The sequence below is a fragment of the Hippocampus zosterae genome, chromosome 16, assembly GCF_025434085.1.
Source record: "Hippocampus zosterae strain Florida chromosome 16, ASM2543408v3, whole genome shotgun sequence".
Taxonomy (NCBI): Eukaryota; Metazoa; Chordata; class Actinopteri; order Syngnathiformes; family Syngnathidae; genus Hippocampus; species Hippocampus zosterae.
The window spans coordinates 8,885,496-8,899,318 of NC_067466.1; the positions used below are offsets into that span (position 1 = coordinate 8,885,496).

Here is a 13,823-nt window from a genome sequence, read left to right on the forward strand (position 1 = left end):
AGACACAAACCATTAGAAGGCTGTGGTGGAAAAAAAGGCTGCTCCCCACAAACTACCCCTTCTCGTTCACTCCTCTTCCTCTGAGGTGGATGTACGGCACGGTGACGTCAACCTTTTGTTATCACCTTTAACACTTCCCTTTGCAGGTGCATAAAAACCCTTCTCACTCATCATGAACATCATAGCAGTCATACAGTTCCCTGTGCACCGATACAAGGAGATAACTCAATAAAGCCTCGACATAAATAACACAAGCAACTTTAAACACACAAGACCCCGTGAGGCACAACTGAATAAATACGATAAAGGTGATTTGGCACGGAAATGGTCGTAAATCCACAACTGTTGTCACAAGAACTAGCTAGGCATCTTTATAGTAGTAATCAAGAACCGGTTTCATTTAATACACCTTTGCTTCTAGCATGAATGTATTGCGAGTTGAAATTAGACTCACAATACACCGTGAAACAGTCGGCTTGGTCCTTAGACGTAGAGACTGTAGAGGAGCTACAAAAGCGCAGGTTGCTAGTGGTAAGAGTGCCAGCTGAGTGGCCACCTCCAGGCTAGCTAACCTCCTAGCACGCCTCAAACGTACACACACAGTCCCATTGTTGCCCTCTCCTCCTCGCCTTTTCCCAAATAACGTGCGACCAATTGTGGCGCAGGTGTCACCGAGTCGCGAGCACGAATAGCGCGTGGCTAAAACACGACTACTTACTCTCCGTCCACCTCTGCAAAAGGCATCGTTTAGTTGGTCGCCATGGCTCAAAACGGACAGAATTACTCCCGTCGCTCTGCGCTCCCGAATCACTGCTGCTGCTGCTGTGCTGCTGCTGCTGCTGCTGCGGCGGCTGCTGCTGCTGTCTGCGGCAGGCAACTTCCGGCGCATGCGCGCTGCACGGATACGTCTACCCAGTCGTTAAAGGTACAGGCGGGTTGTGACCGTATTTACAAGTGCATAAAGAGGGTCCTACGAAGGTCCCGACATACGTTCGGGGTCAAGTCATAAAAAGCGGCGGAGTACGGTAGTATTCAGGGGAGAGTAAGACAATCCTTCTCTGGAATTTATAGTGGAGACAATGGGACCCCTCAATGTTGATATCACACATTATTTTTCATTGAAATTACTAGTGGGTTTTTTAAAGTAATGAGGAAAATAGCACTCTATAAGATTAAATGTTATAAAAACATACTGGAATGACATAATTCAATAGAATGTCAAGAATTAAACGGTCTTTGTGACACTTTTTGCTTCAATTCAATGATCCTTCATTGTTCCTTCTGGCCCTTGGCCACCAAGGGGACAGATATACAGTACATGGAGACGGAGATGATGTCACAACTTCTCAACAGCAATATTAGGCTTTCTTTTGCAGAGAATGAGGAATATATGCCTGTGACTGTTCTCAATTATCTGTCTACATGTGCTGCTCCACCATTTGTATTAATATATGTGCTTTGCCTAAACAGTGACAATATCATTGCATAGGGTAATCATTACCCCATGTATGTTATTGTTAGCAATAGGCTAGGGGACTTAAGTTATGTGATTGTTTTTAAAAGGGCAGAACATAGATTCAAACCCGAGCTTCAGAGCTGTGAGGCAGATGTGCTAGCCACTTTTCCAGCCATGCTGCTACTCAAATAACCTTGCTCGTGAAATTTCTCACCCTGGTACCCACTTATGGCTGGTGGTGTTTGTTCTGTTTGGAAGTAAATGAACTGTCTATGCATGATTGGGAGCCACCAAGCATCATAATCTTGCTTCGGTGCAGTTTCTCGGTCTTCCTGCACTCATCCAGAACATGAAAAAAATGCATGACTATGTGTTTAAGGAATCAATTGTGTCACGCGCTATGCGATTTGATTAAAGGCTGTGTTTGTGTAAGCCCATGTGTAGAAATCCTTTTAATCAAAGAGATATATTTGTGTGACTACTGCAATAATTGACTCCCCTCCTAAGTATTGATGTCAGTTTATTATCAGAAAGAGAGAAAGCAGTTTGAACTCCTGCCACAAAGTGATGTTAAAAGGAGAAACAACATACTGAGGGCATCACAGCGACACAAAAATAACCCCAAATTACTTTCACAAAAGTTGAATAGTCCTCCACAACGTGTCAACATTTGGACAGGAATAAAACTAATGCAACAGGTCTTCTTGCTCCTCACAAAACCTGTTTTATTTTTGCCATTTATTCACAGAATTTGGATGAAATTATTTTATAAAATATTTTATGTTAAAATATTCTAGAATTTGAATACCGACTACTGATTTACTCTGTCAAGAATGTTGCTTGGTTCACATTAATGTCTATTTCGTAAATGGCAAGATGGGCTGTTCCCTCTGATTTGTGGGCCTGGAAAAAAGGAAGTACATTTTTAATTTAAAAACAATCAAATGCAAAAATGTTTATTACATCACATCAGCACCTGATGACGCTAGGCTGCTACGCTCGATGGCCAGTCCAGCCTTGCCGCTGATTGATCGTTTTAGGAACAATTCAATGCATTATGAAGAGTCAATGCTTTTGTTTCTTGTGCTTTGTGAGTTTATATGTGTGTCCAGCTTTGCTAAGAATATTTGTCACTGCTTTTGTTCCTAGTTTTTAACTGTACTTTTCTAGTTTTGCGTTTTTGAAAAAGTCTCGTGTCATTTTTGATACCTGTGAATCATCCCTTTTGTATCCTTGTCAGTGAATTGTCCAAAGACAGTAAATGTTTGTTTGCCTCAAGGCAATGGATGGATGGAGAGACCTGTAGCCGACTTCTCCGACATTCCTGGAATAAACTATTCCAAATACTCACTTTCCAACACCCGGGCTGCATTACATGTATGATAATGGTGCTGCTAAATTCTGCCGGCAAGCCTCACTCTCCACATCAGTGAGTGAAAGAAGGATAAATGTGGCGTGAAAGCCCAATCACATGCAGCGCTTAAAGTTCAGCAGGTGGGGAAGCAGCAGTAGCAGCAGGCTCCAGTAGGAAATAATACAAAGTTAATGATGCAGAATGTTGCTCTCTCACTCCGTAGCAAAGACGACATCAATACGCGATGTTAAAAGAACGCCGTTCCCAATTATGCTCTTTATATTCACCGATGACATGACTGATGATTTCAAAGGGAGTCATTATTGATTCCCTCGGCAGGCAAGTTGCATCGATTGGAAGTCTTTACTTGATCTCCCCCGCTGTGAAAGAGATTGTACAATCAGAGCGTGAGTGTGACCTGTACGGTTAGTTTGGGGGTTAAATTGCCGCTTTAAGAAAAAAGGTAGCCGGTGCAAGGACAGAACAGTGATTGCTGGGTGAAGGGACCTCAAGGGTCTGTCACATGATGTGGAGTCTGATTGATAAGCAGTCAAAAGTTGCATATTGGTAAAAAAAATACAAAAATGAATGTGTAAGGATGGTGGGGCCTCTGCAGCCAGCAAGCTGTGAGGCATCACACCTCTCAATGCAATCAGGGTGTGATGGATGCTGTGATGCACTGACACATTGTCTCCCCCCCCCACTTCTGCCTCTCAATGACATGCCTCCCTGGCTCATGTGCTTATGATTCCGTGAACTTTGTTATTCCTCATGAGCAGCCAGGTCTTATTCGAGGAGGCACTGCCAGTTAGTGCGTGTCTGATCCCAGCTAGTGTTAGCACTGGAGCATAAAATGCGATGCCTGATGTCACCTTGTTCTGTCATATATGTCACGCGGCGCACGTTAATTACATCAAATTGATTGACTGAAATGTAGAAGCGCGGCGAGGTTTTCATCAAAGCACGTGAAATCTTATTGGCAAGTGCTCTTCAAATGGCAATGTGGGCTACAGCTTATGATTAATGGTCTGTGGGCAAATCCTTTTTTAGCCAGAGTGCTCTTCCTGAAGGCCAAAGTTAATGCAGTCATAGAGAGCAGTCCGATTCACGCCCACGTGAAACGGTCATGGGAGGAAAACCCTGAGGGGGTGCAGGCCTTGAATGAATGTGAGTGAGTGAGTGAGTGAGTGAGTGAGTGAGTGAGTGAGTGAGTGAGTGAGTGAGTGAGTGAGTGAGTGAGTGAGTGAGTGAGTGAGTGAGTGAGTGAGTGAGTGAGTGAGTGAGTGAGTGAGTGAGAGAAAGGCAGAGGGGCGAAAATTTCCTGATCCTCAAATATCCTTTTGGTCTTTGCCTCACTTTGAATTCTGCAGTAAAGTGTCAGGTAAAAGCTCAGTTTTTGTCTTGCACGGTCGTGGTTGAAGAGCTTTTCGTGTTTGATGATGACAGATTGTGAGCTACCTGATATCCTTCATCATCCTTCCCCACTGGAGGTGTGCTGCACCCTGAGCGAAGTCCTCCAGAACTAACAAACAGCCGGCGTGTTTGGACGTTTGCGGAGACATCTGCTCAGCCTGCCTTTAGCACAGCAAATGAAAACAACATGTTATCTTCATCTTTCAACCCGCAAAAAGTATCTGTTTGAGTCAGACGATTAACCTCACATATACATATGAACGAGGCCTCAGTGGGATGCTATTAAATCAGTGATCATCAGCCAGTGTGTAAAAATGAATGTGTACTTGAATTAATGAAGGATGAGCAAGGAACATGGTAGAGGAGAATAAGGATGGATACAAGTCAAGTCTTAATTGAAAAGTGCATTCTCTAGTCAAGATTGGAGAGGAGCATATCAAGCTGGAAAGGTGCTTGTGACAATTCTTTTCTCCTGCCAAAAAAAAGAGAACACTGTAAGCTTTTTTTATTGAGCAGGAACAAGGGAAACAAAATGAATTATTCTGAATATATTTACTGATTTAATTTAGAAATATAAAAATGATTACTCTGTACTTAGCTCATTTGTTAAAAAGAAACAAAACAGAATTAATTTCCCTCACTGTTTTATCAATGATGATAATAACACTATCAATCATGATGAATTGGTATTAGTACGGTTAGAACGGTATTGTTTTTCACTCATCCACCTTATTAGTAGTTTTGAGAACAAAACAGCGAGAGTGGAATGTCAATGACATGACCATAGGAAAATAAGTAATTGATATAAGTGTGCACCCTATAAGTCATATGTAACAATTCTCTCAAATCACGCTGCGTTCCCACCAAAATGAAAGTGGCCAAAGTGATCTGCTTCTACAAATAAAATCAATACATTTTTCACAAATTATAGGTCTGTATCTTTTCTGTAGTAGCCATTCTAAAAAAATATTCGATTAAAAAATGTTGCTCAGTTGGACATTGTCATTGATAAATATGTTGCTCATAGATGGAGCTCAATTTCGTAAAATAATGCTTTTATTTGCCGTCATTAGAGTTTTGGCTGGTTTTAATTAATGCCGCTAGAGAGCAGTGTCGTTCATGAAAAGACTATCTTGATACCGGAAGTCTTGCCTCGTTGGTTAAACAAACATGGCGGCGCGCTGTTGACAGTGTTTGTGTGACAGAGATACAATCACGCAGATTTTAATCGTACATTTAATCATATCTAGCTGCGTCGAAAAAATATTCGTCTATATTTTTATAGACGTATAATGGCTCTCAGAGTGTGCAGGCGTTTTTTCAGGGACTGGGCTGTCCTCTCCAGAGGACTCGTCGTATCTGATCAAAAGGAACCTGCGCAATGGCTCCTCAACACAGGTTAGCTCTCCAAAGTTTGATGGTCATTCGTAAGATTTTCAACGCGAGTCAGTATTTACTTTAAAGTTGAACTCAAACTTAATCTAGACTTCCAAACTGCACCTTGGCCTAACCCAAATACAACGTATACACACACACACGCACGCACACACAGAGAGAGAAAATAAAAGTACCGGTAACTCGTGAAACGCAATTTGAGCAGAGTTCAGCGATGGTGTATCCTCTAATCAGCTTCACAGGTGTCTACAAACTTGTATTTCTATTTGAGGGGTGATAAATAGTCACTGTACTGTTTGTTGGGATTGTGTGTTCCACACTAAACGTGGACATGAGAAAGCAAAGTAAAGAGTTGTCTCAGGATACGTATGTCCGCTACTTGCCAGTGCAGTAAAGAAACTGCTGGTGTCTTTGCAGGAAATGCTTCATGCTGCTGCAGAAAGATCAACTGTTTTACCTTCAATCCAGCCTGTTCTTTTACATCGGATGCATTTGTGAGCAGTCTGCTGAAAGGCAGCATTGCGGAGGCAGAAAACAGGCATTATCGCCTTCCCAACTCTGTTCCTCCAGGCACCGGTAATTTGATAAATGTGTCCAAGATGAACATGCTATCCTTCAGGGCTAGTGTGGCTGTCATCAAATGTATTTAATCATACATGTCTTTGTGTTTTCATGATAGGTGAACAAATGGCATTACTGCTGAAACATCCTGATCAACCTGAACATTCAAAAGTTTTGAAAGTGGCAATAATTGGTTCTCCGAATGCCGGGAAGTCCACTTTGTCCAACCAGCTTCTTGGCAGAAAGGTCACTTTTAACTTGTAATTCTGTCTTTTAGGCCTAAATTGGCATACGCACATCCCCAAAAGGTTCAAAATGTTCTGTTGTCGTACCAAGACCGACATGAGAGAGACACAATGGCAACTGTACTTTTTAATCTATAAATATCTTGTTACATTGAAGGTGTTTGCTGTCTCCACGAAAGTACACACGACCCGGAAACGAGCCCTGGGAGTCCTAACAGAGGATGATACACAGATTGTAAGACGTTGCATCTCTCCCTATACATTACATTAATTGAAGCTCACTGCTGAATCCGACGGTTTTATTTTAGATTTTATTGGACACACCAGGCCTCACCACACCATCGAAAGTCAAAAGGTACCTCTGTCATATTTTCTCACTGTGTGTGAAATCTTACTAACGTGCACATTGACAGACATCAGCTTGAGAAGTCTCTGCTTTTGGATCCCTGGAGGACGGTGACAGAGGCCGACCTCAGTAGGGCAGCATTTATTTTTTTGTAATTGGCATTTTTTTTGTTAAATATAATGGATAGATATCAAGGTTTAACAAACGTACCTGTCTGTTCACAGTTGTGGTCATGGTTGATGTGTCGGACAGATGGATGTGCAGAAGGCTCGACTTTGAAGTGCTCAAATGTCTGGCACGCCATCCGTCCATCCCAGCGGTACTTGTCCTCAACAAGGTATTGGTCAGGGGGCTTTCAGGGGAAAAAAACAGGCTTTATACCCGTTTGTCTTTAAAAAGTGGTCACTAATCTAATGGGTGCTGCAGCACATTTAATTCCTGCGTGCGTTCACACAGTGCTTTGTATGGACATGTGCTGTAATCAAGAAACACAAATATTTTCAAAAGGAAGGCAAGGTAATAATATTCAAAAATAGATTTCCATATCGTCTCACTGCCACACATTAAAAGAAGTACTGAAGAAGTAAAGGACAAAGAGATTTTTTTCCCACCTCATCCTTTATTATCTTTTGTCTTGAAGGTGGACGAGGTGAAGATCAAGGACAAGCTGCTGGACATCACAGCCGAGCTGACATGCGGGGTCGTGAATGGCCAAAAATTGCGAATCCGACCAGTGATCAAGCCCTCTTTAGCAGGAAGGAGGGATCGGGAAGAGCCGCAGGACCAGGACGCCGCTGAGCCCGGGGACATTGCCGATGGAGACGAATATGCCCTGTCCAAAGAGCAGCTGAAGACACTCATGAACCAGAAGGGCTGGCCACACTTCAAGGATGTCTTCATGCTCTCTTCCCTGGATAAAGAGGATGTGGGGACACTCAAGGTTTGGAAAACGTAGACATGGTATAAAATATTATGTAGCTTACAATTCCAAAAGCGTCATCTTATCATTGCATTGCTGTTGTGCAAAAAAAGTAATAATAAATAAATAAATGTGCCTTCTACCGAGCACTGACGGTACCGTTACATGACTATCACAGCACTACCTCATGAGCGCAGCCAAGTCTGGAACCTGGCAATACCACAGTGAAGTCTTGACAGATCAAAGTCCAGAAGAAATGTGCATCAACATAATCAGAGAGAAGTTTTTGGAGAACCTCCCCCAGGAGGTGCCCTATTCATTGACACAGGTGAGTAACAAATGACACTTCGTCACGCACACTGGTGGTGGCCCCAGTCGCCTACGCTTCGCCTTGGTGCACAGAGTCCACTTTTGGCCGATGTTATGTTGATCATTTGGACCTGAATCTCTTTCTGCTTTCAGTCGATTGAGTTTTGGGACACGGATGAAAAAGGACAGCTCAACATCTTGGTGAAGATCCACACCAAGAAAGAAACTCACATGGTAGGTTCATATTCTTGGAAGAAGGCCGACATTCTCAACCACGTCAAATTGATGGTCATATTTGGAGCGGCAACCCCAGGGTGTACAGTAGAGAGCTGGCATTTTTATATCAGATGCAATGTTTTCTGCTTTTTTGTCATTTAGGAAAAAACAGATTTTGTATTAAAAGCAGACGCTGGTGTGATTAAGTCTGCACTCGCATCGGTATATATCCACTGCGCATCAGATATTTGCACACTTTTTTTCTTTTTTTTTCATGCGCAGAGGATGGTGATCGGAACATCAGGCCAGATGATAGCACGTATCGCCCAAGAGACGAGCGAACAGCTGACGTCCATCTTTCTGAGACAGGTCAAGCTGAGGCTGTCGGTCAAGATGCTAAAGTGATGATGAAGATGAAGAGAAGGGGGTGACTTAAGTATGCAGACGCGCTCTGTGATGGACTGAATCCCGCCCCCAACACACACACACACACACACAGAGTGACACAAACAGGTGGATAGATGAGAGAGATACTATTTCAGAACCGTTGATGGATGTTGGTGTGCCTCAACATTTTTTTGCTCTTCGTGAATCTGCTTCTGAATTAAGTCAGTGAATCACCAATTATGTTTCACATCACTTGTACTCATTAGGCTCACTGGAGCCTCAGTCAGCCGATTATGGGCGAGAGGCAGGGCATCATCTGGTGCTTCTTAACTCATTCACTGCCATCTGTTTTCAAGGCAGCCACCCAATGTTATCGAGTATATTGACTGCTTTTGCAAAACCAATAGAATATTATCCTCCCTGATTATATGTAAACACCAAATCTCCCAAAAGAAAGAATAAATTACTTACTTTCCCCAGGTAAAAAAAAGTGTGATTTGTTCTTTTTCTGTTCGGTCATAAGTCAAATGACAACAATGATGCAAAGAATTTTGTGGCTTAACTCCAGACTGACTGAAATTAAGCATTTTCGCAGCCTTTGCGATTTGAAAATTGCATTCTAATACACTGCAACGTTGATTTGAGTTTAATTGCTCAGCCCTAGAATCAACTACATGCCAGTCACAGAGGTCGTAATTTTCGATGTTTTGTGTGCTATATGTCAGATATTCATCATCCTTCCTCTTTTGCCTGGTTATGTTTATTCTCACTAAGTGTGATAAATGATTTGGATGAACACAGATATATCCTGGCAGCAATCGACAAAAGACACAGAAATAGCTCTCATTCCTTCTATGTTTTTAGTTTTTACAGCAGTCCGGCTATTTCTTTAGCTGCTTCGGGTCCGAACATCTCATTAACAATGGCTTTGCAGGCGGAAGTATTAATTGCTCTGCCACTTTTTTAATTTAGCCACGAATTCAGCGACATGGTAACTTGCTTTCAAGGCTCTTTCGTTTACCTTTGCGGTTGCTTGTTTCTCCATGTATTCACACAGGCGGACAAGATATAGTCCTCCACAATGTTGTTTCGAAGTGAAGGTTGTTTCATCTGGAGATTAAGTTTAAGCTTACTTGGGACCATAGCGTTGTTTCATCACATACCAAGCACAACGGAGTTGGTGCCGTAGCATCTCCGGTAAAAGTAAATCGAAAGAGACACTTTTCGTTGTATTGCCTCGCGACGGAAACTTCGTTTGTCTTGAAGCATAAGGTGCTTCAAAGCTAGCTGCTGCTGTCACCTTGCGGTATGGAAGAGTACTACATGATTACCGTGCCAGGCGATCGACCGCACAGGCATACATTCATATTGGATAATTTCCCACGGCACACCTGATAATATCTCGCGGCACAGGGAATGAAAAAAACATTGGTCTAGCTCAGTGGTCACCAACATGGTGCCCGCGGGCACCAGGTAGCCCGTGAAGACCACTTGAGTAGCCCGCCAGTGCCTGGACATTGTGATTTGCTAGTAGAAATTATGATTTAAAAATGCAAACATTGGCAGTACTGTGAGACATTTCGAAACACGATCAAAGTCTGACAATTTAAATCATCAAGTATTAAAAATAACCCATCCTCATATTATTGAAGGTATTTTGGACAAATATGTTATTTCAGACGTGTATCAATTTGGTAGCCCTTCACACAATCGGTACACATGAAGTTGCTCTCACCCTCAAAAATGTTGGTGACACCTGGTCTAGCTAGACTTATCATTGGAGATGTATATGCGATTTGCCTCCACATTTTCAGCCCTAATTATTGCTTTTAAATTTTCCTACGCTATGGGCACACGAAAGTGATTGGACGCAGCTGGCAACATAACGAGTACAGTACTTGCAGAGGCCTTGAACGCCTCACACAGCAACTTTGTCTTTCCTTCGCCATTCATTAAAAACAACACACGCACACAAGGCAGTTTTTTATTACAACACTTTATTTGACCCGTTTAAAAACACAAAGAATCATCACAGCTCTCTTTTCTTCTGATCCCTCTGATAATGAGCGAGGGCCATAGAACCCTTACCATTACTAAAACTCAGTAATGGTAACGGTTTGACGGCCCCCCTCTCTGTCTCCATGAAGTGTCTGTCCAGCAAGCATCCAAGTGCGAGGAAGGAATGATCCCTGGATAGTACATCATCTATACTGTAGTGTCTCTTCATTAAACTTACAGTATAAGATGATATCCTGTCCAGGGCACAAGCTTCTTTTTTACAAATATTTATCAAATATTATTGATGTGTCCCATACTCACTCATTTGCGCAAGCAGCATCTCCATGCTCGTATGTGGGCTCCCCGTATGTTCCCCCCACTTATTAGAAGGCTACCACAATCTCATTAACATAATGTGATAACAAGAGGGTTGGACTTAGTGTGTGTGGGCGCGTGTGTTTGTGTGCGTGTGTGTGCGTGTGTGTGCGTATGCGCGCTCGCGCGCGCGTGTGTGTGTGTCTTATCTCGTCCAAACCTGCTTGCCTCTGTCCACACCCTGTCTTCATTTGCACAGAGAAAAATAAAGGGTGTCCCCCAAAAATGGATATCATTTGCAATAACTGACAGACTAGGCCAGTCGTTTGCAAACTTTTTACACCAAGTACAACATTGGGAAAAAAATACTTTGCTGTCCAGTCACCACCAAAATGTGCAATATTAAAAGACAGGATTGTATCAAATACAAGGCGGAGGTGTATTATAAACTTTAAAACATTTTAATAGAATGATTCCATTTAAGTGTATTGTACTGTCTGTACAATACACAGTAAGTGTAGTGAGGATCAAGCGGTTCGGAAGATGAATGAATGAATGAATGAATATACAGACAGTAAACGTAAAAGTGAAAATTCAATACAACTAACTGACAATCCTTAGAGATGTACTAAAATTGAAATGTTAAAAAATGGATTGAAAGTAGTATAAACAGGCTGGAGCATATCACTACAATTGCCAGTCGAATACATTTACACCCCATGTTTTAAAGGGGATGTCCCCTCAAAAATGTTCTTTACAGTATGTCCTATGCACCTCCACATATCCAAACACAGCATTTTGATTAATATTACGTTTGTGGAATATGAATGAAGGAGCAAAATCTACACATTTTAGTTCCATCTCAGGGTGCGGCCATTTTGCCTGTTGCTGTTCATTGAAAATGACATGACAGTTGCTCAGGACTCAGGTAATGACCAATCTTGGCTCACCTGTTGTCTGGGTTTGGCATGTGATGTTTGTAAACTAGGCTGTGATTGGTCAGTACCTGAGGCCCGAGAAGCTGTGATGTCATTTTCAGTCGACAGCAAGTGGCCCTCTGTGTCTATTTTGGATGGATGTTTTATTAAATTTCCTGGAAAATATACACCACACGTGTTTGGGATTATAAAATGCCTTTTCATTGCTTGTGATTCTTCACCCTGACATAATTTTTTTGGGGTCAGATTTTACACATGAACTTCAAAAGTAAGAGATTTTAAATGTAGGGTGAGACTGCAAAATGTCTTGCTGTTTTAGAGGAACACCCTCTGTTCTATATTCAACACTAGAGTTCCTTTGAAGCGGCATTTTGTTCGGCTGAACCCGGCAAACTATTGAAAAAAAATCCTGCATGTAATAAAGTTCAATTTCCAATACGCAGTTGCAATCTGACACTCCCACAGATTAATGTCTGATACTTGTGGAGATAAAAATGTAATACCGTGATATGTCAGATGATGATTTCTTATCTGACTTTCTTTCCTTAATGGATTTGCCCCTCTGAAAATCAAGGATTAGATTTTAACTGCATATGTGAGGCATCACATTCTCCTTCATGAAAGGGGACAGCTCAAAACATTAAAAAAAATATTCAATTAGAAACTTTCTTGGTGAGTTTTTACTCTCACCATACAAATGAAGAAATGCTGCAAGAAGGGTGTAAGGTCTAAATTCATGAAATTATATTTTGAAGGCTTCTCTAATAGTTCAATAACTTTGGTCATCACGTTAAATGGTGCCTGGCTGTTTCCACGGTAACACGCTCCTTAGTTAGGGCGTGGAAGCAATTTTTGTGGATCTGCAGGCCCAGATAAAGAAAGATGTCAGACTATCAGGGTGGTTTGCTCTTTTGCTATTTTATCTGCTGAGAGAGGCTCTTTTTCTTGTTTTGTTTTTTTCCTCCATCAAATTTCCCCTCCCATTAATTTGTTGTATTAGTTTAGCTTAGTGGAGGATTTTAAAATATTTGTCGAGGTATTGTAGATCTAGGAACACATTTTTGTTAAGTTTAATACAAATCAAATGGAGTTTGATCCTACTCAACCATCAGCTGCACTATTTATCCAGTGCGGGGGTCAGCCGTATGATGGCTGTTGCACAACTGTTGCACAAGAGGGATGGCTTTAGTTCCTCAGTATGATCATAATAAGTACAAAATCCCATTTCTGGAGAAATTGGGTGTGAATACTGAAATGCTAAAATGAAATAATATTGAAATATGGACTGATATTGAATGATATGTAAGGATATTGAAAAATTGTATAATTATATGGACTGATATGTTGGTGAAAAATGTGGAATGGTACCGAATGATACTGAAAGTTATTGAATTATTTCGAATGATGTTTACTATTTAGTAATGTTATTTTTTATTGAGGTGTACAGTTTATAGGTTTCAGAGGGCACATTGATAGTGTAAATATTTTTTTGAAATATTTAATCTTGCTTTCACTTTTTTTTTTGAATGACAAAACCTGGGATTTGAATAGGGGTACATAGAGTACTGATTCAACCTGTTACTAAAAATAACATTTAAAAAAATTCCAGACAAAACGGGCACCGTGAACAAGCCGATGTGAACTATGGTTGGTACATTGGTAACATGAAGTGTCTGTACAGTAAATATTCTTTATCCACTTGAGGTTTTATTTTTGGGGGGATTATTCGTTCAGTTAAAATGCAAAAAGAGATAGTGGTGCTGTGTGTGTAAGGAGTACACATTTAAAGAAAGATTTTTAAAAAAAAGTTGGAAGATGCAATTGAGCCTTAATATTTTTCCCAAATTTAGAACTCAATAAATTTTCCATTAGCCGGTCAACGTTATATTTACAATGACTGCTAGGATTAGCACTGACAATGTTTCTATTGTATTTAACTATATAATGTGGACAATTATTTTTGCTGTGTAT

At 41.3% G+C, this 13,823-nt stretch overlaps 2 protein-coding genes and 1 long non-coding RNA gene across 3 annotated transcripts in view; 1 reads left to right on the plus strand and 2 right to left on the minus strand.

Annotated features, from left to right (window-relative positions):
* Positions 1-882, minus strand: part of fam222ba (family with sequence similarity 222 member Ba) — a 30,302-nt gene extending 29,420 nt beyond the window's left edge. The window contains exon 1 of the mRNA XM_052047846.1: positions 719-882. The gene's annotated coding sequence lies outside the window, so the exon portion shown is untranslated. The remainder of the gene's footprint in view (positions 1-718) is intronic.
* Positions 883-1,958: 1,076 nt separating this feature from the next.
* LOC127587931 (uncharacterized) lies at positions 1,959-7,112 on the minus strand. Its single transcript, XR_007958918.1, has 2 exons — positions 6,981-7,112; positions 1,959-4,385 (listed from the first exon to the last, which is right to left on the minus strand). It is a non-coding gene; the product is annotated as an uncharacterized LOC127587931 (long non-coding RNA).
* On the plus strand, positions 5,370-9,091 carry eral1 (Era-like 12S mitochondrial rRNA chaperone 1). The gene is made up of 11 exons (XM_052046400.1): positions 5,370-5,621; positions 6,036-6,194; positions 6,298-6,425; positions 6,582-6,659; positions 6,733-6,779; positions 6,838-6,899; positions 6,995-7,107; positions 7,411-7,710; positions 7,868-8,017; positions 8,152-8,232; positions 8,497-9,091. The coding sequence occupies exons 1-11, from the start codon at positions 5,516-5,518 to the stop codon at positions 8,617-8,619; spliced, it is 1,347 nt and encodes a 448-aa protein (XP_051902360.1). The 5' UTR covers positions 5,370-5,515; the 3' UTR covers positions 8,620-9,091.
* The last annotated feature ends 4,732 nt before the right edge of the window (positions 9,092-13,823 follow it).

What these genes read in the sequence shown, in the direction of transcription:
- eral1 (XM_052046400.1), top strand. Translation starts at nt 5,516, where the DNA reads ATGGCTCTCAGAGTGTGCAGGCGTTTTTTCAGGGACTGGGCTGTCCTC. An exon ending in CTCTGTTCCTCCAGGCACCG is followed by an intron (nt 6,195 to 6,297) that starts GTAATTTGATAA and finishes TTTTCATGATAG; the next exon opens with GTGAACAAATGGCATTACTG. An exon ending in CGGTACTTGTCCTCAACAAG is followed by an intron (nt 7,108 to 7,410) that starts GTATTGGTCAGG and finishes TTTGTCTTGAAG; the next exon opens with GTGGACGAGGTGAAGATCAA.